Genomic DNA, 26,199 nt, shown 5'->3' with positions numbered 1-26,199 from the left:
GAATGGAATGGAATGGAATATAATAGAATTTTTCAACATTGTAAGGTTCTTGTACTCAAGTCGGGAAACACAGTTTGATATTGTTTAACCATTGTCGAACTTGTCACTTTGTACTCACTTTTAGCTTGTGGGGGGTTTTATTTCAAGTCAGTCTGTCTGTCTTGTCTATCTTTCCAGTTATATTTCCTTCATTCTCCTTTTCTTTGGTTCTTTGTTTCTTTGCATCTATTTATTCCTCCCTCTTTCTCTTCTTCCTTACCACCCTCTCTCCTTTTCTGTGTGTCATATAAACATATAAATATGTATTATAAATTTATCTACTGGAGAAGAAGAGAAAGTTGTCTAAAGATATCTCATGTATAGTAACTTTATTTTGTAGAAAACAGGATATTGAGTCAATTACATTGGAAAATTAATGTTTGAAATACTATTTTTTTTAAAGGATTTATTTCCCAAGGATAATGAAGAGGATCTATCTTATGTAATTGAAAGTGATGAAGATTTAGAACTAGAGATGATTAAGGTATGTTTGAAATTATGGAAATTTGCTTCCAGTTCCTTAAAAAGGGAATTTAATTAAGTAAAATATTACCTAATTCTAAATGTCCTCCCATAGTGTGATTACTGTCAATTACATAATCATTAGATTTTGTTTTTGTTGTTTTTTTTTAAATTTTTTTTTAACATTTATTTATTTATTATTGAGAGACAGAGAGATAGCGTGAGCGGGGAAGGGGCAGAGAGAGAGGGAGACACAGAATCGGAAGCAGGTTCCAGGCTCTGAGCTGTCAGCACAGAGCCTGATGCGGGGCTTGAACTCACGGATCACAAGATCATGACCTGAGCTGAAGTCAGACATGTAACCGACTGAGCCACCCAGGCGCCCCTAGATTTTGTTTTCCATTTCATATTTCTTTACATCTTTATAATGTTTTAGTAGTACGCTAATTTTTACATATTAGAAAACATATTTCTCCCAGGTCACTTCTTTTAAATCTTTTCCTGGAAAATGGGTAGCAGTTTCGCCCTCTGCTATTGAAATAGGTTTCTTTTTCTTCCCATCTATGTGTATCCCCTTTGATTTGGAAGTTCTGTTGTTATACATTCAGTATTGTTCTTCACTTGCTTTGAAAAAGTCTTATTTACTATGGATATAGTTATTATATATAATTTTGTAATGTTTTAAGTTGTTTCATCTACCCCTATCTTATTATCACAGTTGAAAATACTATTTTATAAGTCTGTTTTCCATCACTTCACCCAACGTCCAGTTTCTTTGTCAGGTATGAACTAGGGATGGACAAGAAGAAAGCAAAGCTTAAATTTATCCAAATTAATTGAAAATGAAGAAAAACACACAAGTTCATCATAATGTGTACCTTTTATTCCTCATCTTTAGGTTGATGTGATTTTTTTTCTTTTTAATGAAATGAGTTTAGGGTCCTGGGTTAGTTTTGAGCCAGAGTAGTGGGTAGTGACTGGGAATGTGGATTCTGAATTAATTACTTAGTTAATTTAATTTTTTTTGGATTCTGAATGTAGATGTGGGTTCGAATCCCAGTTTCTCCATTTATTTGCTGTGTGACTTTGGGCAAGTTTCTTAGTCTTTTTGGTACTCAGTTAACAGCTGTAACTATTATTTAAGGTGTCATTTGTGAAGAGCTTAGTACAGAGCCTGACATTTCTTAAGTGTTTAATAAATATTAGCTAATAGCAATAATAGAATGTAAATACTAAATCGTACTCCTTTATTGATTAACCATTTCTCTGTAGAATGCTGTTCAAGTAGTGCATTTGGAGGACACTTGCAGACTTCCACAATCTTACATTGTATATTGAACCTCTTAGAAGGCAATCTGGATGCACATATGAGAGAACTTTATTTTCAGAATGCTTTTCTAAGCATATTTGTTGACTTGAATGAAGAATCGGGAACAGAATCACTCTTTCTTTTCCAGGCCTGAAATGAATACACTTTAAAAAAGCTATTAAACGGGGCGCCTGGGTGGTTCAGTCGGTTAAGCGGCCGACTTTGGCTCAGGTCATGATCTCGCGGTCCGTGAGTTCGAGCCCCGCATCGGGCTCTGTGCTGACAGCTCAGAGCCTGGAGCCTGTTTCGGATTCTGTGTCTCCCTCTCTCTGACCCTACCCCGTTCATGCTCTGTCTCTCTCTGTCTCAAAAATAAGTAAACATTAAAAAAAAAAAAAATTAAAAAAAAAGCTATTAATGTCAAATATATTAAGTGGACGGTTTAATAAAAAGAGAAAATGAGAACTGTGGTTTAACAATTCTTCCTGTCACTTCTCAGTAAAAAACAAACAAACAAACAAACAAAAAACAACAAAAAAAACCCATATAGATGAAACAATTTTGAAATATCCTACATTCTTTAAATAGATAATCTACATTTAGGGGAGAAAATCCAATATTGTCAAGCCAAAATAAAGCATAGCTTTATTTCACATTTGTAATATTCCTTTCCTAAAATTATTACAATATTTTATTGTTGTTTTCACAATTCACATAAACACATTCACATAATTCACAAAAAATACATTTATTATTTGTTTATTGTTTAAATGTTATGCTGACACATGATATGGAGAAACTCATAAAATAATAGTCAAACCTGCATTTACCTCTTGGCAATTGAAAACATTGAAATATGATAAAGGAAAAAAAAGTTTAAAGTTTTTTTTAAACTTCATTTATTTATTTTGAGAGAGAGAGAGGGAGAGAGAATCCCAAGTATGAAGCCTGGGATCCCACAAACCGTGAGATCATGACCAGGGCGGAAATCAAGAATTGTTTGCTTAACCAACTGAGCCACCCAGGCGCCCCAAGAAGAAAAGTTAAAAAAAAAAAATTTTTTTTAATGTTTATTTATTTTTGAGACAGAGACAGAGCATGAATGGGGGAGGGTCAGAGAGAGGGAGACACAGGATCTGAAGCGGGCTCCAGGCTCTGAGCTGTCAGCACAGAGCCTGGAGTGGGGCTCAAACTCCTGGATCGTGAGATCATGACCTGAGCCAAAGTTGGACGCTTAATGGACTGAGCCACCAGGCGCCCCCAAGAAGAAAAGTTTTAAATTCAAATTTTATTCAAATTTTGGTAACTTTCCCCATAGGCAGTTCATTATATGCTATTAATGAACCCTGTTTATGCTGGAAGTATTCCATCTTTGGCCTTGTGCCTTACAAACCACTCTTGAGTACATATTTAAACCAGAGCACACATGTTCTTTTGTGAGAGTGGTTGCACATCTGTTAGCTTTGAACAAAATTGTAGGTTCTGTTAATAATACTCCTTTTGTGTTTGGTGAAAAAGATACGACACTGTCAATGGTTTTGCTTCTAAGGTTTCTTTTAAACTTCCAGTCTTTAGAAAATCTAAATAGTGGCACGGCAGATTCAACTCATTCAAAAGGCATAAAAATGGACAGAAATCTGGATGTTCCTTTTGAAGATGATGAAGATGAGTTTGAAACTATTGAAGAAGGAGATGATGAAGGTATGCGCTGTAATATGTTTGCAGTGACTCACCTCTGGTACCTACCGCTGACTCTAATTTAGGGTCCAGTTTTTAAACACTTTGGAGCCAAGGATTTTGTGGCATATAATTAATAAGGTCCTAAAAACTTGTTATTAAGTCCCTTAGTGCTTTGGTCTTTATAAAGCATAATTCTTACTTTTAACAAAAGTGTCATAATAGAAATGTTGTGTTATTTGGCGCATATGGTGATGTGATGTGATGTGATGTGATGTGTGTGTTATTTGGCGCACATTGTAATATATATATATATTATATATTATTCAAGAAATATATTTTATATTCAAGAAATTAATAGGATATCATTAATAAGAATCCTTAATTACTTATATTAAACATTATCGTTGAAGACGTAGATATAGTTTCTGTTATTCAGGAATTTATTACTTAAAGCAAGTGGCACAATGTCAGACTGCAAAACAGACTAATTTTCATACTGTGTATGCCAACTATCATAAGGAATCCATGAAATGACCTCTTGTTATTCAAGCATTAAGTAGCAGAATTCATTATGGCAAACCATGGGGTCTTCTTGTGAAGTAGAACACTCTCTAGAGTTAGATTCATCAATGTTATAATGTAGGAAAATTAACATAAATATTGTAGGTGGAAAGTATATGAAGATGGTAAAGGAAGTGTTGTTCTGTTTGTTTTCTTGTATTAAATCAAGGCATAGTATCTTCAAATCAATTTAGTTCTCTATTTGGAATTGTTAAAGCTGAGAAGTATAATAATAAGTTTTCATTTGTTTATAGGTAAATGGTCTTGATACTTAGCTCTTGGCCACTCATGAACTGTTCAACCTGAATAGAAAATAAAAATCAGTTGAGTAAAAGTTAATGTAACTCCATTGTGCTAGGCAGTTAAAATTTTGGCCAAAGATTTGGTGGAGTGGTAACTAAAATAAGATTTAATTTTATCTCTGGATTTTATTTGTGACCATTTAATTTCTGATTACTATTAATTGAAGGTTGGTTGTATTATGACATTTGCATTGGTATATTGCTTGCCGTGGCTGGGTCTGCATGTTAGGTTTTAGAACTGTAGCAAATTCCAAAACATTGTTTTCTTATAGTGTTGGCAAAATGTGAACCACTTTGTAGTAGAACAACACAGTTCTAATCCTTGGTATTAGGTAATAATCAAAGTGTGTAACTGGAGTCATGACTAGTATTCAGAGGGCCAAATTAGTTGGATTTAAAAGACAGGAAACAGTAATCTTTGTTATTTATCACTGTATTCTTTAAAAAAAGAACATTTTTTGAGAGAGAGAGAGAGAGAGAGAGAGAGAGAGCGAGCGCACAGGGGAGGGGTAGAGAGTGAGGAAGAAACACAGAATCCAAAGCAGGCTCCAGGCTGTGTCAGCACAGAGCCTGATGCATGGCTCAAACTCAACTGTGAGATCATGACCTGAGCCAAAGTCAGACGCCTAACTGAGCCACCCACGCACCCCTCACCAAATTCTTTAAAAGAAGCCAATGAAATAAAAATTTTTATTCCCTATCACTTGTATTTTAACGTAAATGCCATTTTACTTTTATTTTAAGACCCTTCATTACCAGGACCTAATGAAATGCAAATTAATTTCCTCAAGAAGTACTTTGGCCATTCAAGTTTTAAACCGTGAGTATAATCTCTCCTAATTAAATTGCATATTCATAATTTTTTACACAAAGGAAAAATGGCAAATAGTCCATCCGTATAATAGTAATAGCACAACTTCACTGTAGTTTATATATTCCACACTGTATTTCCTGTGATTACAAAGTTATTTTAAAATAATATTTATATAAAATTCATATCTGCGAATTGTTTTTGTAAGAGAGGAAAATGGTTTTCTTTACCCTAGAGAGTTCTGTGTAGAAACTAGTTTAAATACATCAATAAATTAATCTAACTTAACACTGACTTGTTTTTCATTAAATAAATATCTGTGTGTCTGTTTTGTACATCTTACTGTCCAAAGCATGCTCATATAATAGAAATTCGTAAGACAACAGTTGGAAGAACAGTGATAATCTTACCAGTTTTAATGTATTCAAATGTATTTATGTCTAAGGGGCACATTTATAAGTATTAAAAGGAGATGAATAAAAATGAGATGAAGAACAAGTAAATTAATAAGAATGTAAAAATCTAGACTGGATTTTTCCTATTCTGGGAATTTAAAATTTAACCCATGGAGACATTTCTTTCCCTTTTTCTTTGATCTTAAATGTTTTTTTTATTAAACTATGTCCTACATACAGAAGAGTGCACATGAATGTACAGATGAATGAATTTTCACAAACTAGGCACCCTGTGTAACCAGCACTCACATAAGAAAAAATAGGTCATTATCAGCACATCAGAAGATCACCTTGCCTATTGATTTTTCCCTCAGTATTTTATTTAAAAAGTTTCAAAGATAGTGTAAAGTTGAAAGAATTTTTTTTACTATGAATACCTGTATATTCAACATTTTACTATCCTTGCTTTATCATGTATTCATCTGTCACCTCTCTATCCATTCCTTAATCTATCCAATTTTAAAAATGCATTTCAAGGTAAATTGTGGACACCATTACACATCTCCTTAAGTACTTCAGCGTATAAATCATTATAGCTATATATTTATGATTTATTTCTTTGATGTAAAATTTACATACGAGGAGATGGTCAAACCAGCCTAAGCCTTTGGTCAAATACGGAACATTAAAGTCATTCCAGAAAGTTCCCTCATTTCCCTTCTCAGGCAGTCCTTGCCCCTGGAGCATTTCTTTTATTTATTTTAAATCAATGATGATTCTATTGGATTTCTGGTATGAAACTTAGAATTTATTTTATAGTTTTGATATATGTAATGAAATTTAATGCATATACCAATTGAAACTCATAACTGTGAAATCAGCTTGAATGGGAGCTTGATCACATGGGACTCTTTGTTTTAAAGTTCCAGGGTTTATACATTTTTTGTATTGAAACTCAAAAATGTAGAACAAATTCTGTTGGAGGTAGCGAAAAAATTAAACAGGTTTCAACTTGTCCTTGGGTTTTTTGTTAGTAAAACAAAATAGCCTTTTGCTTTTTACCCTGCAGGGTTCAGTGGAAGGTGATTCATTCTGTACTGGAAGAAAGAAGAGATAATGTTGTTGTGATGGCAACTGGTAAGCTGTACTCAAGCAATAATGTAGTCCTCTAAAATATAAAACTTAAAGGTTTTCAAGGGTGTAATCTTTCACTGTACTCTCAAAATATAAATACAAATGCAAATGATTTAAAATTCAGAAGAGAGGGATCTGAGATTAGATGCTCACATTTATGCACGAATTAGCTGTTAGGAGGATAAGAGGATAAAATGTTAGTTGTTCATCTCAGCCAACTATGTTGTAAGAAGAAATCAAAGTACCAAGTCTTTATTTTTATTTCTATCAGTGTATTATTTTTATTTCCAGGATATGGAAAGAGTTTGTGCTTCCAGTTCCCACCTGTGTATTTAGGCAAGATTGGCCTTGTTATTTCTCCTCTTATTTCTTTGATGGAAGACCAAGTGCTCCAGCTTCAGTCAGTAATGTTTTCTTTTTCTTCCATGAAGGAAACATGTAATCTATCCTGTATGTTAAAATCTAGTTCCCAGTAACACATTTCTGTGAGTGTTGCTCTATCTTTATTAGTGATACATGACCCTTTGGTGGAAGGACTTACCTTCTTTCTTGAGTTCTCTAAAATCCAAGACTACCAGATGACCCCAGTAAAAATTTGTGTAACGGCAAACTCTAAGCCAGTTTACATCCATATCTCAAAAGTCTTTTCTCTTTTGGTTACCCTTACTCTTTAGCTTGATATGAAGTGTATACATGGAAGTATAATTTTAAGTGACAGAAACATTTTAAACCTCTTTAACTTGAGCTTACAATCTTTTTGAAAAACCTGCCTTAACAACTTGCTTTCTCATATGGCCTTCGAAGGAATTTATTTATTAAATCAGTGAGTTATAAAAAGAATGAAGATTGCAAAGAGGATTGTTCATCATTGTTTCTTTATTCCTTAAGAATTAAGTTGATATTTGTAGTGTGTGCATGACTCCAGAATATTTGTTTTTCTTCTTATAGAATGTCCAACATTCCAGCTTGTTTTCTGGGATCAGCACAGTCAAAAAATGTTCTAGAGGATATTAAATTGTGAGTAACTTATATGATTTCTGATTAGGTGGTTGTGTCTATGATATGTGAGAGAACTTTGTACACAAAAGATTTTTATTTAATTCATGGACAAAATGTTCCTGATTAAAAAATGTATTTTGTTTTTTATAGCACATTTACAGAACTGATAATTAAAAAAATTTTTAAGACTTAAAAGAAATCTATTATTTTTAGTTCTTGGACTGTGAATTTAGCATTGTAGTCTTAGAATTGTAAAATTTTGGTTTTGAAAGTAGAAGTAGGAGAGTATGTATCTAGTTTTGTCTCATTTTTACAGACGAAGTTGAGGCCCAGAGCGAGTAATTTGCCTGAAGTCACTCAACGAATTCATGGCTGAGCATGGACTGGATTCTAAATCTCTTGCCCCACCAGTCCTATCATAGCATAATTTCTAACAAGGATAAAATCTCACATACACACAAAAATATGGGGTGCCTGGGTGGCTCAGTCGGTTGGGCGTCCGACTTCGGCTCAGGTCACGATCTCACGGTCTGTGAGTTCGAGCCCCGCATCGGGCTCTGTGCTGACAGCTCAGAGCCTGGAGCCCGTTTCGGATTCTGTGTCTCCCTCTCTCTCTGCCCCTCCCTGCTCATGCTCTGTCTCTCTCTGTCTCAAAAATAAATAAAAACATTAAAAAAAAAATATGTGTGTGTATGTATATTAACAATGTATATATCTTATTAATATACACACATATACACATGTATTTACTGAGTTTTGATAAATGCATACAAATGTATAACCCAAACCCCCATCAAGATATAGAATGTTACTGTCACTCCAGAAAGTTCCTTCACGTCTCTTCCTATTCCATCTGTCGTTCTGTCTCCATTCTAAAACGAACCACTAATGTTTTTCTACCATACTTTTGTCTGTTCTAGAACTTCATATAAATGGATTCATACAATAAAAACTTTTGTGTAAGATTTCTTTCATTCAGCAAAATGTTTTGAGAATCCTTCCTGTTGTTGCACGTATCCATAATTTTTTTGATATATCAGAATGAAACGTCATCGTATGAAAAGACCACAGTTTGTTTTTTCATTTCCTCAGCAGTAGATGCCTAAGCTGTTTGTAGTTCAGGGCTACTACTAATAAAGCTTCTGTGAACATTCCTATAAGATCTTTTTTAGAACATACGTTTTCTTTCTTTTAAACATTTTAAATTACCTTTATTGAGGTATAATTGCAATACAATAATTTTTACATACTTAAAATGTGTAATTTGGTGAGTTTGACGTATAAATACCGACAAAACCATCACTGCAATCCAGATGCTGACCCTTTATCCATCATCCTCAGTGTTTACTTACACCCTTTGTAATGCATTCCTTTCACTTATTCCTACCTTGTCTACCCCACCCACCAGGTAACTACTGATCTACTTTCTGCCACTCTAGATTAGCTTATGTCTTCTAAAATTGCACATGAGCAGAACCAGTCATACAATATGTGCTCTTGTTTTGTCTGGTTTAAATCACACAGCATAATTACTTTGAGATTCATCTATGCTGTTACGTGTATCAATAGTTCGTTCCTGTTTTATTGCTAACTAGATTATGTCATAAGGGTATTGTCATAATTTGTTTCATCTGTTCAACTGTTGATAGACATGGCATTGTTTCCAGTTTGGGGCTGTTACAGATAAAGCTGCTCTGAACATTTGTATGCAAGTCTTTGTATGGACATATGTTTTCATTTATGTGTTTATTGGTATGTGTTCATATGTGTTGATTGGTATAAACCAAGGAGTGGAATCACGGGATCATGTCGTGAATATATATTTAACTTTTTTTTCTGATTGAGATAAATTTACATAATAGTCATCATTTTAACCATTTTATACAGTTCAGTGGCTTTTCGTACATCACAATGTTTTACAACCATCTAACCGTCTAATTCCAGAACATTTTCATCACTCCGAAACAACCTCAGTGTCCATTACGCAGTCACTCCCCAGTGTCCCCATCTCCCTCCCCCTTCAACCCCAACACCCTTTCAAACCACTAATCTACTTTCTGTTTCTATGATTTGCCTACTCTGGACATTTCATATAAATGGACTCCTACAGTATGTGGCCTTTTGTGTCTGGCTTCTTTCACTTAGCATTAGTTGTCAGTATTTTATTTCTTTTTATGGAATTTATTCCATTGTACAGACATAACATGCTTTGTTTAACCATTCATTAATGGTGGACATTTAGGTTGTTTCCACTTCTGGCTGTTATGAATAATTGTACTACAAACATTTGTGTGTAAGTTTTTATATGAAGATTGTTTTCATGCTTTTGTGTATATGCCTATTAGTGGAATTGCTGGGTCATAGGTAATTCTATGTTGACTTTTTAAGAAACTGCCAGACTTTGTTGAGAGTGATTTGTACCATTTTATATTCCCACTAGCAAGGTCTGAGAGTTCTAATCCCTCCTCCTCTCTGCCATTGCTTGGTATGGCCAGTCTTGATTTTAACCATTCTAATAAGATCTCAATGTGTTTTTAATTTGCATTTCTTTAATGACTACTGAATTTGAACATCTTTTCATGTCCTTTTTGGCCATCTGTAGATCTTCTTTTAGAAAGCATCTATTCACATCTTTTGCCCATTCTTTATCGTTGTTTTTTCCCTTACTGAGTTTTGGTAATCATTTATATATTCTGAATACAAATTCTTTATTTGGTATATGCTTTGCCACCATTTCTAGTTTGTGACTTCTCTTGTCATTCTCTGAACTGTTCTTTTGAAGAGGAGCAGTTTTTCATTTTGAAGTCCAGCCTGTCAATTTGTTCTTTTATGGATTTTGCTTTTGGTGTGGAATCTAAGAAGCCTTTGCCTAACTCAGGATCATGGAGACTTTCTTTTATATTTTCTCCTAAAAGTGTTACAGTTTTAAGTTTTACATTTAGGTCTATAACCCATTTAATGTAAATTTTGTGTATCGTACCAGTTACTGATTACAACTTATTTTCTCTTAAGGATATCCAATTGGTTCCAGCTCTCTTTGTGGAAGATACTATCCTTTCTCTATTGAATTGCCTTTGTACCTTTGTCAAAAACAAAATGACTACATACATGTGGGTCTTTTGCTACAGTCTTTGTTCTATCAATCTGTTTGCCTATCTGGATTGGTGTCTTCATTACTGTAGCTTTGTAATAAGTCTTGAAATCAGGTAGTATAAGTCTTCTGATTTTGTTCTTTTATTTCAAAGTTTTTTGTCTTTTCTAGGTCCTTTGTATTTCCTTAAGTATTTCAGTATATGTGCTGCCAAAGTGAACATTCCATAAGTATTTCAAAATTACCTTTTCAACTCAAATGCCAGTGGAATTTGATTGGATTTACCTTCAATGTAGATTTGTGTTGACTTAGTTGTCTTTATAATTATCATTACTACATTACATTTAAGAAACTGAGGCACACTGAAGTTAAAATCACTTAGCTTGTAAGAAGTAGAATTGGGATTCAAACCTTGGGCAGGCTGACATCAGAACTTGTTATTTATACTGTTTTCCTATGTTAATTAGAATATTGAATTAATTTCATGAGATTAAAAGCATATCTATTTTGTTCCTAATTGTTTTGTTCCTAATTCCTAATAAAAGCACTATGCCTAGCACACAGTAGATGAAATGTTTTAAAGTCTTTTTATATAGGAAATTAAGTTTTCGTTCTATTTAACTTTATGTCTTCACTTAGTAGAATGAAAAGGAGACTCTATATATTTTAAATGCCCTAGACCTAAACTTTATTACAAACATTGTTTAGTTAGGATTCTGTCTGCCCAGAATAGAAAAAAGTCAAGCTAGCTTAAGCAAATAATGAATTTTATATTAAGGATATAGGAACGTCTCATGGGTCACACTGAACACGAATTAGCCAGCCGTTAGGAAGAGACTTTGAATTGGGTATCAAAATACAATAAGGCTTTTTTTTATCCATGGCCTCTCTGTGTCTCCTCAATTCTTCTGTCGGAGGAGATAAGCATTTTCTGCTTTTCTAGTCATAAGATAGAGAAGACTGCCCTGCAGCTCCTTTTTTTTCACAAATTACAGGTCTTGTCATTTGCAGAGACTGACTGGTTGTTCTTGATTGGAACTCCAAATTCTAGGACAGAGACCAGTTGATGTGACATTGATACAGTGCTGAACCCTGGCCCAAGAAGATATATTTAGGCAAGAGAGCAAAATACGTAGGAGAAACTTGGGCACTATGGATTTAATCATGGGGAGGGAGTCGGTGGTAGGATAATGGGTTGTAATTCTCCAAGAAGGAGGATGGTATGTGGGTGGATTGCCAACACATAGAAGGTTTACCACAGGCTTAACTGTTTAACTCAAACACTATAGTTTTGGGGCTAAACTGCTGGAAATCAGGACCTGGCTTCTAATGTCACCTTAATGCTGAGGACTTCCTGAGTACTCTTTGCCACTGTTTATTTTGATGTGTTGAAGTAGAATCAGAGAACTAATACATGTGGATATATACACACACTTGTAATGTTCATTTAGTTTTGAGTGGTATAATGTATTATTTAAAAATTTATCAGGTATTATGGTTTTAAGTTGTAATTCATTGGATGATTGTTTTCTTTATTGTAGTGTATTTCCTTTTCTATTTCTTTTTTTGTTTGTTTATTTTTCAGAGGCAAATATCAAATTGTGTATATAACTCCAGAATTCTGTTCAGGTAACTTGAGCCTACTCCAGCAACTTGAGGCTAATATTGGTAAGTGGTATGATAGGATCTTTTTATAAGTGCTTATTTAATGGAGTTATCCTCTAAAGTTAAATATATGAATGGATATTGGATTTCACTTCTGTTAAAGTTTATTTCAAACATTATTTCCTCCAGGAAATCTCTGACTTTGCAACTTGGTGTCTTCCCTGTCTTATTCTAAGTACCTAAAATTCCTTCTGCCATAGAAATTAGGCTCCTGTATTATAATTGCCTGTTTATAGATCTCTTTTCTTCTGCTAGACTATAAACATTTGGGGGGCAAAAATGCCCTAGTGCAGTGCCTGGCACACAGTAGGAATTTAAATGTATTATTAAATAAATGTTGATTTTTAGATTCTGTGAAATTATAATTTCCTTTTTTTCATATTCTGAATCTGAATTAAATCAACATAGTTGTTCTCCACTCTTGTTCATGAGAATCACTTTTCAAACTTGAGAACAATGTAGTATCCTCCAAACCTGAAAATTCTGATTCAACATGCCTGTGGTGGGACCCTGGCCCCTGTGGTTTTTCATGAGTGATTCTGATTTGTAGTCAAGGTTGAAAACCACAGTAACTTTGATTATTTGCCACCAGCGAGTGTGATTTTAAAAAGTTAGATAGCAAGTCAGAGCTTATTTCCTAGAAAATGTAAATACAGAATTAGTCAACAGCTGGTGCCCTATTTTTTTTTTTTTTTTTGTACTTTAAAAATTTTTGTCTGCTTTTTTTTCCTTCTTGCTGGCTAGAATAAGCTATCCAAGAATTGCAATCATAGCGTAGCTCATCGTGCAAACATTCAGCTCAACTAACCAGTCTTAGTTTTCTAATATTATTTGGTCTCACTGAATAATTATATATTAAAATAATTCTGGGTAGGTAAATTTTCAACATTGCAACATCTCATTTAATGGTTGGTTAGTAGCATATACTTCTAGGAATGCATTTAATAATTTTTGTAACAACTTAATGAAAACAAATTTGTGTCTTTTTAGTATGTATTAAATACCAACAAAAGAATGAGGGCAGAAGTTAACATTTGATTAAATACGTTATCAAAGATATTATCAGTATCGTATCCCTTATTGGCATATTTTTGCCTTTCATGGGAGACAAATTTGGTGTGTCCTGTATTCAGTTGTGTGGAACTCTTAAGGATATTTCACTTCAGATTAAGCCTAAATACCCTAGGTGTAGGAATTTTATTGTTTTCCACCAAAAGCTGGATCTGTGTTCATGGGGAGCTGCATATGTTTTGTTCCATTTCAATATTTGCTTTGTTTCTGTGTTGGAGTTAATTAGTTATTAGCTTAAAAATTTGCTTAGATCCTTTGACAACTAGTTCTGATTCTCTATTTTTATTTTTTTGTAATGGATTAAATTATGAACACTGCAGTCATTAGAGCAGAATACTCTGCATAGGATGGATGAAAATGCTCGTTTTGGTTGACTCTCAATGTTGAACAAAAGGGCATAAATTCTTTTTGAAAGATTTTTCTTTGGCTTTTGTTTGCAGGAAATTGTAAAATGCTTGCAAAAGTGAATCTGCTCAGAATTCTGTTTGTACAGTAGTCTGACATTTAGCTAATCAGATTTATGCTTTTTATGTTACATTATTTAAGTAGTATGCATGTGTAACAGAAGCAGCAAACATAATGTTATATGGAGACTCCTTAAAACCAAACACACTTGTAATTGTCTTTTGACTTTAGAAATAAGGCTTGAGTGACAGATAAGCCAAAATGAAATATGTATAGGACTTGGGCAGACACTTGGACTTGCAAATTTAAAGTAAAAATCGTTGGGGCGCCTGGATGGCTCAGTCAGTCAAGTGTCTGACTCTTGGTTTTGGCTCAGGTCATGATCTCATGGGCTGTGAGTTTGAGCCCCACATCGTGCTCAGCACTGCTGGTGTGGAGCCTGCTTGGGATTCTGTCTCCCTCTCTGTGACCCTCTCCCACTCTCTCTCTCTCTCAAAAATAAATAAATAAACATTAAAAAATATAAAGTTAAAGTTAGCAAAAGCTTGGTAAAACTGATGGTAAGGGACAAAGTTCAGCTCCATGAAGAGATATTTAGTCAAACCTATAATTTTTTTTTCAAACCTATAATTTTAAGGAAGGTTTTAAAAGAGGAGCCATCATGTTTATTTTAACCTATTTCATTTAAAATCTGGGTCATTTAGTTTCTAAAGCCCAAATTAGTGGTAACATTGAATTTTTCCCAGTTACACAGTAGCAGCCAGAGAATTTTGATACTAATCAACCTGTATTCATATTTAGTAGGTTTACTGTTTTGCTTTCTCTTTCATCTCTGTTGTTATTTGGTAATCTCACTGAATTATAATTGTTTATTTGCTGGTCTGTCTCCTCGGGTAGAATCGTGAGCTTCTCAAGGTCACAGAGTACATTTTATTGATCTTTTCCTAGCAGAGTGTTTGGATCAGAGTGGGCATTTAATAACTGTAATAGTTTAGTGTTTTGTTTTGTTTTTTTAATTCGGCTTTTATGCCAGGCCCTGTCTTAGCATTTTAAATGAATGATCTAATTTAATCTTCAGAGTAAGTAAAAAATGTTAAGTACTATTATTTTCTACCTTTTATTTGTGGGAAATTGGCCATCGGAAACTTAAGTAACTTGTTTAAGTTAATACAAATGTTAGTGCTGGAGCCAGGTTCTGCATCCAGGTAGTCTGACTCTAGAACACATATTTGTAATTGCCCTCCTAATGGCAGAAAATGATTAATTCTCAAATAAGTATCAAGTGGTGATCATCTCCACTGAAGGACAAAATTATTTTTGTCTTAAGTATTAATTTGGTAATGGAAGGCGAAAGCACTACTGTCATTACTTTGAAATATCTAAAGACATTTTAATGGATGGTTATACAATAAAGCCTGTTCTGAAATGTATTAGTACACACTGTTGATTCTGTTTCAATGTGGGTGTGTGGTGGGGGGCAGAGTGGAGGGGTTGCTAGGGAAGGAAAGAACGAATTACCTGCATGGTACATACTGAGATTTAGTTCTTACCATCTTACAATAGAAAATGTGGATGTCATCCTGTCTTCCAATATTGGCATTTCAGAGGAACTCTCTGCAGTATGATATGTGATCAGTCATGGACGATGATGTGCTTCATCTCAGTAGGAATGTGCTCTTTCTGTCTCTTTTGATAGCTAATCGATAAGATAAAATTGAAAGTATTACCAGAGAGAGAGAGAAAAAAAAGCAGCTCTTCTTTTTTAAGACAGTATCATTGCAAGTGGTTCATGAGTGATAGTTTTGAGGACAAAGTAATAGTAAGTAATTCATTTCTTTGAGGAATAATGATGAAAGCTGAAATCTTAATAAATAATGTTGTTTGAATCAATGTTTCCTTCTTTTATCCATGTGCCTTTATCCATGTTTCTCCCATCCTCTGTTTCATAATGATTTTTGGTGTTACCTGATGTTGTTTATGCTTATATTTTTATATGAACCAAATACTTTGATTTGAGTTATTTATTTTCCTTTCTGTGATATGTATATATTTGAAGTAAAGGTGATAATTGATTTAGATGAATTTATTGCTTCTTTTTAAACTTTATTTTCCCCATTTTTATATTTTTCACTTTATAGGTATTACACTTATTGCTGTGGATGAGGCTCACTGTATTTCTGAATGGGGACATGATTTCAGGAATTCATTCAGGACTTTGGGCTCCCTAAAGAAAGCACTCCCCACGGTAAACTTGCCAAGTGCGGTGTCTTGAAATGACGTTCTTAACAAAGGAGAGTCCAGGATTGGGGAATTGTTATTAGGCTGAGGGCTTCTCTATGAAGGGCAAATGGATGGTGTAAGCAGAGGAAAGATTTAAAAAAATTCTGACTTTGACTTTCTTCTAAGGTTGGCATATAATTTATTGAGGTATACCACAAAGCAGAGATTGGTATACTTTTACTGAAAGAACCAGGTAATAAATATTTTAGGCTTTATGGGCCATGTATGGTCTTTGTCCATATTTTTCTTTGTTTTTTTTTTTTTTACAACCCTTTAAAAATGTAAAAACTGGGTCACCTGAGTGTCTCAGTAGGTTAAGCGTTTGACTTTTGCTCAGGTCATGATCTCTCAGTTCGTGAGTTCGAGCCCTGCACTGTCATTGCAGAGCCTGCTTGGAATTCTCTCTCTCTCTCTCTCTCTCTCTCTCTCTCTCTCTCTGTCCCTGTCCCTCCTACCCCCTCTCTCAAAACAAATAAATAAAGTTTAAACAGATGTAAAAATTATTTTCTTGTGGGCCATAATAAGGCTATGGGCCATATTTGACCTGTAGAACATAGACACTACTTAAAAAAAAATTTTTTTTAACATGTATTCATTTTTAAGAGATAGAGAGCATGAGTGGGGGAGGGCAGAGAGTGAGGGAGCCACAGAACCTGAAGCAGGTTCCAGGCTCTGAGCTGTCAGCACAGAGCCCAATGCTGGGCTTGAACCCACGAACTGTGAGATCATGAGCTGAGCTGAAGTCAGACGCTTAACCAACTGAGTCACCCAGGTGCCCCGACAGACACTACTTGAGAACATGTTTAGGTTTCCCATGCTGTCTCAATGAGGTGTTATGCAATGTCCTTTTCCTCTAGGATGCTGTGAAAGCATGGTTATCTTTTCTTGCATCATATTGAAAACCTGGAAAATGAACTAAAGAGGTTTTAATAAAGTTTTTAGTATTAGAACTCCACTTCTTCCCTAATTATAAAGAAGAGCAAATTTCTAAATAAGTACATGAATGGCATGTTTTATATGAATGGCTTGAAAACTGAAAGTAATGGCAACAGTTTATTTTTTATATTAAAGAATTATGGATTCACAGGCAGTTGTAAAAAAAATGTACAATGAGGGTCTGTGTACCTTTCACACAATGTCCCCAATGGTAACATCTTGCATAACTGTAGTACAATGTCAAAACTAGTCAGTCTCCACAGTTTATACTTATTTCACTGGTTTTATAAGTACGTGTGTGTGCGTGTGTGTATTGTTCTGTACAATTTTATCCCATATGTAGATTTGTAAAACTATCCCGGCAATCAAGACACAGAACTGCTCCATTAACACAAGCCTCCTGAAGCTGTTCTTTTCCAGCCATCTCCCCCATCCTCCCCAACCCTAACTTCTGGTGACCACTCATCTGGTCTCCATCTTTATAATTTTATTTTGAGAATGTTCTATAAATGGAATCATACAGTCTGTCACCTATTTGAATTGTCTTTTTCCACTCAGCATAATTCCCTTGAGATCCACCCAAGTTGGTGTGTAAATCAAAAGTTCCGTTTTATTGCTGCATAGTATTCTATTGTGTGGCTGTACCACAGTTAGTTTAACCATTTGCCTATTGAAGGACTTTTGTGTTGTTTCCAGTTTTTGCCTTTTACGAATAGTGCTGCTGTGACATTTGTGTACAACCCAGAAGTCCTTCATTTGGCAAGTGTGTAAACAAACTGTGACCGTAAGTTTTTATTTCTTTAGGGCAGATGCCCAAGAATGCAGTTGCTGGTCCTATAGTAAGTGCATGTGTAGGTTTTTTTTTTTTTTTTTTTTTTAATGTTTATTTATTTTTGAGAGAGAGAGCACGAGCAGAGGAGGTGCAGGGAGAGAGGGAGTCACAGAATCCAAAGCAGGCTCCAGGCTCTGAGCTGTCAGCACAGAGCTGGACACATGGCTCGAACTCACGGACCGCAAGATCATGACCTGAGCGGAAGTTGGGCACTCAACCAACTGAGCCACCCAGGTGCCCCATATGTAGTTTTTTTAAGGAACTGCCAAACTGTTTTCCAGAGTGGCTTTACCATTTTACATTCCTGCCAGCAGTGTTTGAGTGACTCAGTTTCTCTCCATCCTTGCCAGCATTTGGTGTTAGCCATTTTTTTTTAATGTTCATTTATTTTTGAGAGAGAGAGAGAGGGAGAGAGAGAGGGATGGAGTGTTGGAGTGAAATGGAGGAGAGCAGAGAGAGAGGGAGACACAGAATCTGAAGCAGCCTCCAGGCTCCAGGCTCCAAGCTGTCAGCCCAGAGCCCAATGCAGGGCTCAAACTCATGAACCACGAGATCATGACCTGAGCCAAAGTTGGACGCTTAACTGACTGAGCCACCCAGTTGCCTCTGTGTTAGCCATTAAATACAGTTTTTTAAAAAATCTCATTTTAGAGAGAGAGAGCATGAGCAGGAGAGAGAGGCTGAGGGGGGGAGAGAGAGAGAATCTTAAGCAGGCACATAACCAGTACAGAGTCCCACCTGGATCTTGATCCCATGACCCTGGGATCATGACCTGAGCTGAAAGCAAGAGTCAGACACTCAACTGGCTGAGCCACCCAGGCACCCCATATATGGTTAGCCATTTTGATAAGTGTGGAGGATTAGCCTGTTGTGTTTTTAATTTGCATTTCTTTAATGGCTGATGATGACATCTTATATACTAATTGCCTCTTTTGTGAAATGCCTGATTTAATTGGATTTATCTATTTATTTATTTATGTATTTATTTTTACTATTGAAAGTGTTTTATTGTAGATAGGTATGAATCCTTGGTCAGATACATGGTTTGTAAATATTTTCTTCCAATTTGTAGCTGTTTTTTCATTTTCTTCAAAGTGTTTTTCACATGGCAAACATTTTTAGTTGTGATAAAGTCCAGTTCATCAGTTTTTTCTTGTATTGTGCTCTCCACCTAACCCTAGATCCTGAAGATTTCAAGTCCATGATGCATTTTGAGTTATATTTTGTGTAATGTGTGAGGTTTAGATTGAGGTTCATTTTTTTGCCTGTAGATGTCTATCTGGTTGCTTGAAACCAGTTGTTGAAATGTCTGTCTGTCCCTCTTCTATTGAGCAGCTTCTGACACTTTGTTAAAAATCATTTGGGTATATTTGGATGAATCTATTTCTGGGTTCTCTGGTCTACTGTATTAATTTTGAATGAATAAACAAGGTCGACTTATGTTTAGGTTTGCCACATAGTAATGAAGCTATCACGTATGTTGTCAGAGTCCAAGATTTAACAGTTGTGTGACTAAACTTAGAAAAACAGAGATTGTAAAAAAAAAAAGAAAGAAAGAAAGAAAGAAAAACCGAGATTGTTTGTTATTCTTTTGGTAGAGTGTAGTTTATTTCCATTGCATATTAATTATGCTTCTAGGTAGCAAAATTTTTTTTTATGTTTATTTTTGAGAGACAGAATGAGCAGGGGAGGAGCAGAGAGAGAGGGAGACAAGAATCTGAAGCAGGCTCAAGGTTCTGAGCTATTAGCACAGAGCCCAACATGGGGCTCAAATTCATGAACTGTGAGATCATGACCTGAGCTGAAGTTGTACACCTAATCAACTGAAGCACTCAGGTGCCCCTAGGTAGCAAAATTGAGAGCTTCTTTTTGTTAGCTCTTCTCATAAAATTTTGGTTAGAACAGACATTAAAATAAAATAAAATAAAGTAAAAACAAGAAAAAAACTTGAATGTACCAGTTACAAGTATATACTGAGAGAGAATCAAACTAGACTGAATTGAGCTCCAACTATGGGACTGGCCCTGGGGTCAATGCTTTCGTCTTGGTTAAGCCTCACAACAAGCCAGCAAGATTATTATCTTGATTACCTTCTTGAAACAGTTTTTCACCTGTCACCAAGTTAGCAGATTCTCCTGGTTCTCTTCCTTCCTTCCTGTCTCTTCACACCTGCTTGTTTCATCTAAGCTCCCTGCACTTTTAACATTGGCCTGCCTGAAACTTTAGTCCTTGGACTTAATTCTCCTCCTTACTTGCACTTACCCACCTAGGTCATTTGATCTAACATACGGCTTTAAATACCATCTATATGTTGACAACTCCCAAATTTATATCCCCCGACTCAGTTAATACCAGCAAGGTGTGAGTGATCCAGTTTCTTTGCCTCCTTGCTAGCATTTGGTATTATCACTATTTTTTATTTTAACCATTTTATAAAATACACACACACACACACACACACACACACACACACACACTTATTTAAATGTAACTGCCTACTCAACATCTCTCTACTTAGATACTTAATGACATTTCAAACTTACTCTTGAGAGAGAGAGGTAGAGAGCAAGCATGGGCAGAGAAAGAGAGGGAGACAGAATCCCAAGCAGGCTTCATACTGTCAGCACAGAGCCTGTTGTGGGACTCGAACTAACCAACTGTGAGACTGTGACCTAAGCTGAAACCAAGAGGCAGATACATGACCGACTGACCCACCCATGCACCCCTCCCCCATGTCATTTAATAGCAGCCTATTCTTCTGGTGCTCAGGCCAAAAATTTTCACCTCTTCGAGGTTCCTGGGTGGCTCAGTCAGTTAAGCGTCCAACTCTTGATTTCTGCTCAGGTCATGATCCATGGTTCCTGAGATAGAGCCCTGAATTGGGCTTCTCACTGGCAGTGCAGAGCCTGCTTGGAATTCTCTTCCTCTTTTCCCTCTCTCTCTCTCTCTCTCTCTTTCTCTGCCCTTCCCTCACTCTCTCTCAAAATAAATAAACTTAAAATTTTCAACTCTTCCTTTTTTCTCATACTCTACCTCCCCCATGTTGATGTATTTATTTATTTTAAACGTTTTTATTTATTTATTTTTGAGAAGCGGTGGGCTGGAGGGGGGCGGGTGCAGAAAGAGAGAGGGAGAGAGAGGATCCCAAGAGAGAGGATTTGTTCGGACAGAGCTCAACTCGGAGCTTGAACTCATGACCTGAGCTGAAATCAAAAGTCAGGTGCTTAACCCACTGAGCCACTTGGACGCCCCTCCACCCATTTAAACAGTGAGGAAATCTCATGAGATCTTCAGGATATGTACAGAATCTAATAATTTCTCTCTTGATCTCTGTCACCGCCCTGGTACCAGCCACCATCTCCATCTCCCTGAAGCAGTAGCCTCCTCGTTGGTCTTCCTCCTTCCACTCTTTCCCTCCTTCAGTCTATTAACCCAGCATCTAGAGTGATCCTTTTAGAATAAGTCAGATAGGTTATGTCTTCTGCTGAAAATCCTCTAGCAGTGGACCTTTTCTCTCTAAATAATGACAGAACTCACTACCATGTCTTATGTGGTCTGGTCTTTCATCTTGTCTTTGACTTGATTCTCTACTTGTCTCCTCATTTGCTGCGTCCTGACCACATTCTCTTTGATATTCTTCAACGGAGCATGCTCTCGCGATAGGGCTTTGTTCCCGCTCTTCCCTCTCCCTGAATACTCTTCACCCAGATAATTCACATGGGGTGATCCCTTACTTCTCTCAGGTCTTTGCTGAAATACTACTTTTTCGTTTAGGCCTCCTGGGCCACCATATTAAATTTTTAAATCAATTCCTCCCTCCAACATTTCAATATTCCTCCTATTCCTTTGCTGTTTTTTAAAAGCACTTACCACTGTTTAACTTACTGTGTTACATTTTGTCTATTGTCTGTGAGTCCCCACTAGGATATTCTCTGTGGGGACAGGCTGTTGATAATCTTGCTCGTATCATCAAGAATAGGACTGGGCACATAGTGGATGCTCCATAAAATACTTGGTTAAGTGAATAAATGAATTCTGATGAGAAAGCTAAGAATCAGAGAAGTCCCCTTCCCACTCAGATAGTGGTGGAGTTGGGCCGTAGTTTCACAGTGGGACACTGCTAGTTTCTCAAACAAGTGATTTGAAAGAAGTAAAAAAAACATAGGTGTAGTTTCTGCTCTGAAGTAGCTCATAGTCCAATAAGGGAGTTTAGATCTGTACCTATAAAAGTAGAAACAATAGTACCAAACAGTAAATGGTGTGTGGAACAGTACAAATATTAATAGAATAGATTAATATAGAATTAGTTTAGATTAATAATAGACTAATAATAGATTAATATAGAATTAATATAGAATTCTACAGAATAGAATTAATATAATAGGAATATTAGTGTTAATAGTAGTTAGTAGTATAATAGAGGAAAAAGATATATGTGTGGTAAAAGTCAGTGGGTTCAGTGTGCCTCAAGGTCTGCTTTCCATTAATTTAGAATGGTTTAAAGTAAGCTTTTGGAAAATAGGAAGATTGTTTTCTGTAATCCTTTCCCAGGCCTTTGATTCCAAAAGGATTGTGTTAGAGGAGTTTTAAGTATTTTATGCAGTTCTTAAACACTTTTCAGTGGTGAATTAAATCTTTTATTATATCTGGCTGTGGACTCCATTGGATCATTTTCATTTCTTGTGATGGTTCAGTATAGCACAGGGTGTTTGTCAAGCAATGGCTGAGAAAACCTTTCCCCCTAGTGTTTTCACAAATCCTGCTGATTAGCTAGGTGGCGAGAAATGCCACCTGGTGGTTGTAGGACTCTCATTTTCCTCACGGTTGTCTGTGCTTTTCTCCTCTTTCTAGTTACAGTCACACTGGGACAGCTGATGCAGCTTCACACCATATGATTTCAATGAGTTTAAAAATAGCAAAGAAATCACTAAACCACTTGGCATAAAGATTCCCATGTGGAGAGAATGAGACAAAGTGAGTCTCAGAAAGAGCAACCAGGCAGAAAGCTATACACCAGTCTTAAAATTCTCTAAGATTCAAGGAGAAGGAACCGTGAGATCCGTGAGACTTGTTGATTCTTTCCATTCCTTCCTCCCCCAGCCTTTCCCAAAGATGGCATGCAGGCACTCAGTAATTACTTGGACTGAGTGAATGGCTGCATGAATGAAGCATGATATTATGCAGTACCAAGTGAGAATTAGCAACACGACCCAAATTTAGAAGCAGATGGAATAGTCATACTTCTCTGAATCTGTAGGTGCTATACCATTGAAGTCTAGGACTGAATCATTCCTAAATATATAGTCATAAGATTAACTTATATTTTTTGCCTGTTTTAACAAAACCTGGTACTTATCTCCAAAGAAGCCAAATTTTCCAACTTAAAGAGTAAGAGTTTTCATGAATTAAGAACTTGATATGACTAGGTGACACCATAATTTATTGCCTAAATCAGTTTGCTTTGGAATGTTAGAGATTACAAGCTATTAATATTTATGCTGTGAAGACAGCATAAACCAGAGTGTCCCTGGAAACCAGGATGTGTGATCACCTGTCTCATAACCAGCCTGTGTGCTATTTCCAGGCTTCACTCTCATTTATAAATTTTAAACATCATAAGGTACCACAGACTTCTAAGAGAACAGATTCTATTCATTTCTGAAGTGGAAGGAAATAACTATTTTCTTTTAATTTAATATATTCCAGGGACACCTGGGTTGCTCAGTTGGTTGAGCGTCTGACTTTGGCTCGGATCATGATCTCACAGCTTAGGGGTTGGAGCCCCACATTGGGCTCTGTGCTGACAGCTCAGAGCCTGGAGCCTGCTTCGGATTCTGTGTCTCCTTCTCTGCTTCTCCCCTGCTCGTGCACTCGCTCTCTCTCTCTCTCTCTCAAAAATAAATATTAAAAAATTTTTAAAAATTAATATATTCCATTACTTCTATTTTCTAGTTGTGGAAGCAGCATTCTTAACTGTGACTGACTTTCTAGAGTACTTGAGGCAAAAGAGTGCATTTACGGTGATTTTTTATCATTAGCGGGTCGCTGGCATAGGGCATTTCTAGTGGCAACATGGGAATTTTGAGTTAGAAGAGAGTCTAACATCGTGGAGCCCAGTACATATCATATTTTAGAGAAAAAAACCGAGGCCAAGAGAAGACCTCGCCGAAGTCAGTGGCAAATCTTGGATTAGCGCCTAGGGCTCTGGAGTTCTTGTCTAGAATTCTTTCCCATTATGCGATGACAACATCAGTAATGGCTGAAACTTTTCGGGTGCTTACTGTGTACCATGCATTATGTGCAGCACATTACATGTCCTGTTGTCCTCTGGTCTTCACAGTGACTTTATGAGATTGCTGTTATTGTTGCCATTTTATAGATGAGGAAACCAAAGTTTAGGGAGTGAAATAAACAGCTCAAACTCTCACACCTCGTTAGTGACAAAAAAGACAGGATTTGAACTCGGGCAACTGACTACACCAGATATTTTTCACTACCATGCTGCTCTTTTGCCTGACTTTTCTATTAACTTCTTCAAGAGGTGTTCTGTTCATTGCTTAATTTCTTATTTTCAGAAATGCATTGCCTATTCACTCATACATTATACTGTTTAGAAAAACAGACCATACCCTCTTACTCTTTGTATCCTGAAAACATCTGTCTTTCTCTGCATATGTAGTTAAGCAACAAGTATTTTCTTAGTGCATTTATGAATTGTTTGAATAAAGCACTTAAATTGATGAAAGTGCTTTGTTGTTGTAAGGGTGAGAAGACATTCCTCGGGGTACCTGGGTGGCTCAGTCGATTAAGCATCAGACTTCAGCTCAGTTTGTGAGTTCAAGCCCCGTATTGGGCTCTGTGCTGATAGCTCAGAGCCTGGAGCCTGCTTCAGATTCTGTGTCTCCCTCTCTCTCTGCCCCTCACTCACTCACACTCTGTCTCTTTCTCTCAAAAAAAATAAACATTAAAAAAAAAAAGTGAGAATGTACATGTCCTAGGAGCTTCTAATGTTTGAACTTTCCATATATATGTATATATATTCTCTAAGCTTGGTTAGAGAAACTAAATTCTTTATAAATTGGCCTATTCATTTATAAGTTGTTATAGATGGCACTCTCTAACTTCAGAGAACAGTCTGATTATAAGCCAAAACTCAAGGAAGTTAATTTGGGGGGTTAATTTTTAAATAATTTAATTAAAAATTTTAAATTTAATTAAAACATTTAATGATATTTAACACATTTAGGGGCACCTGAGTGCTCAGTTGGTTAAACATCCAACTCTTGATATCAGCTCGGCCCCATAATCTTGCGGTTTGTGGGTTCGAGCCCCATGTTGGACTCTGTGCTGGCAGCATGGAGCCTGCTTGGGAGTCTCCTCCCTCCCCCCACCTCTGCTCGAGAGAGAGGTTGCTCTCAATCTCTCTTTCTCTCTCTCAAAATAAATAAATAAACATTAAAAAATAACACATTTAAATAATTTCATAGAATTTAAGGATAGAGAATGCAAAAATGCAAATAACTGGGTCACACTGGTTGTGGTCTCTTTTTTTTTTCCATTAAAAAAAACTACTTCCAGACTTCATTTTTTTATATGAGCTTTGAGATAATTAAAAAAAATTTTTTATAATGCTTATTTATTTTTGAGAGAGAGAGTGCCAGCTGGGGAGAGGCAGAAAGAGGGAGACACAGAAAGAGAATCAGGCTCCAGGCTCGGAGCTGTCAGTAGAGAGCCCAGCGCAGGGCTTGAACCCACAAACCACAAGATCATGACCTGAGCCCTAGTTGAATGCTTTAACCACCTGAGCCACCCAGGTGCCCTGAAATAATTTTTAATTCAGTAAAGCTATATTGATTGTAAAAGTACTTTGTAGTGTTTAGTAAATTGTATCTTGTTTTCCAAATTCTATAATTGCTTTTTTACAAATTGCCCATAAACTTTCACTTACATGAGGATGATTGCTTAAACTGATTTGTGAGTTACATGCAGGGCATCTAAAGAGCTATTTTCTGAGGATATCATTTATTTTGTTTGTAAGAGACCACAAAAAGTATTTTTAGAAAGTTGTATTCTTGGATATAGAACAGCTTAATGATTTAGGAAGAACTTGAAGACTTACTCCATTTTTTTCTGAATATAAAATAATAGCATAATTAATTATAGCTCACTGTGATAATAGGGACAAAAAGATTGAATATAGTTTCATGGGAGGTATATTGTTATCCTA

At 36.0% G+C, this 26,199-nt stretch overlaps 1 protein-coding gene across 5 annotated transcripts in view; it reads left to right on the top strand.

Moving 5' to 3' along the window:
* The window catches only part of WRN (WRN RecQ like helicase), a 149,774-nt gene that overhangs the window by 61,894 nt on the left and 61,681 nt on the right, over positions 1-26,199 (top strand). For all 5 annotated transcript variants that reach the window (XM_078445421.2, XM_078445422.2, XM_078445420.2 and 2 more), the window contains 8 exons: positions 443-523; positions 3,379-3,511; positions 5,098-5,173; positions 6,629-6,696; positions 6,985-7,093; positions 7,642-7,710; positions 12,369-12,451; positions 16,063-16,169. In XM_078445421.2, the coding sequence (XP_078301547.1) occupies positions 443-523; positions 3,379-3,511; positions 5,098-5,173; positions 6,629-6,696; positions 6,985-7,093; positions 7,642-7,710; positions 12,369-12,451; positions 16,063-16,169 (726 nt within the window). The remainder of the gene's footprint in view (positions 1-442; positions 524-3,378; positions 3,512-5,097; positions 5,174-6,628; positions 6,697-6,984; positions 7,094-7,641; positions 7,711-12,368; positions 12,452-16,062; positions 16,170-26,199) is intronic.

This window comes from Panthera onca, chromosome B1, assembly GCF_046562875.1.
Source record: "Panthera onca isolate mPanOnc1 chromosome B1, mPanOnc1 haplotype 2, whole genome shotgun sequence".
Taxonomy (NCBI): domain Eukaryota; kingdom Metazoa; phylum Chordata; class Mammalia; order Carnivora; family Felidae; genus Panthera; species Panthera onca.
This window is presented reverse-complemented; position numbering and strand designations above follow the sequence as displayed.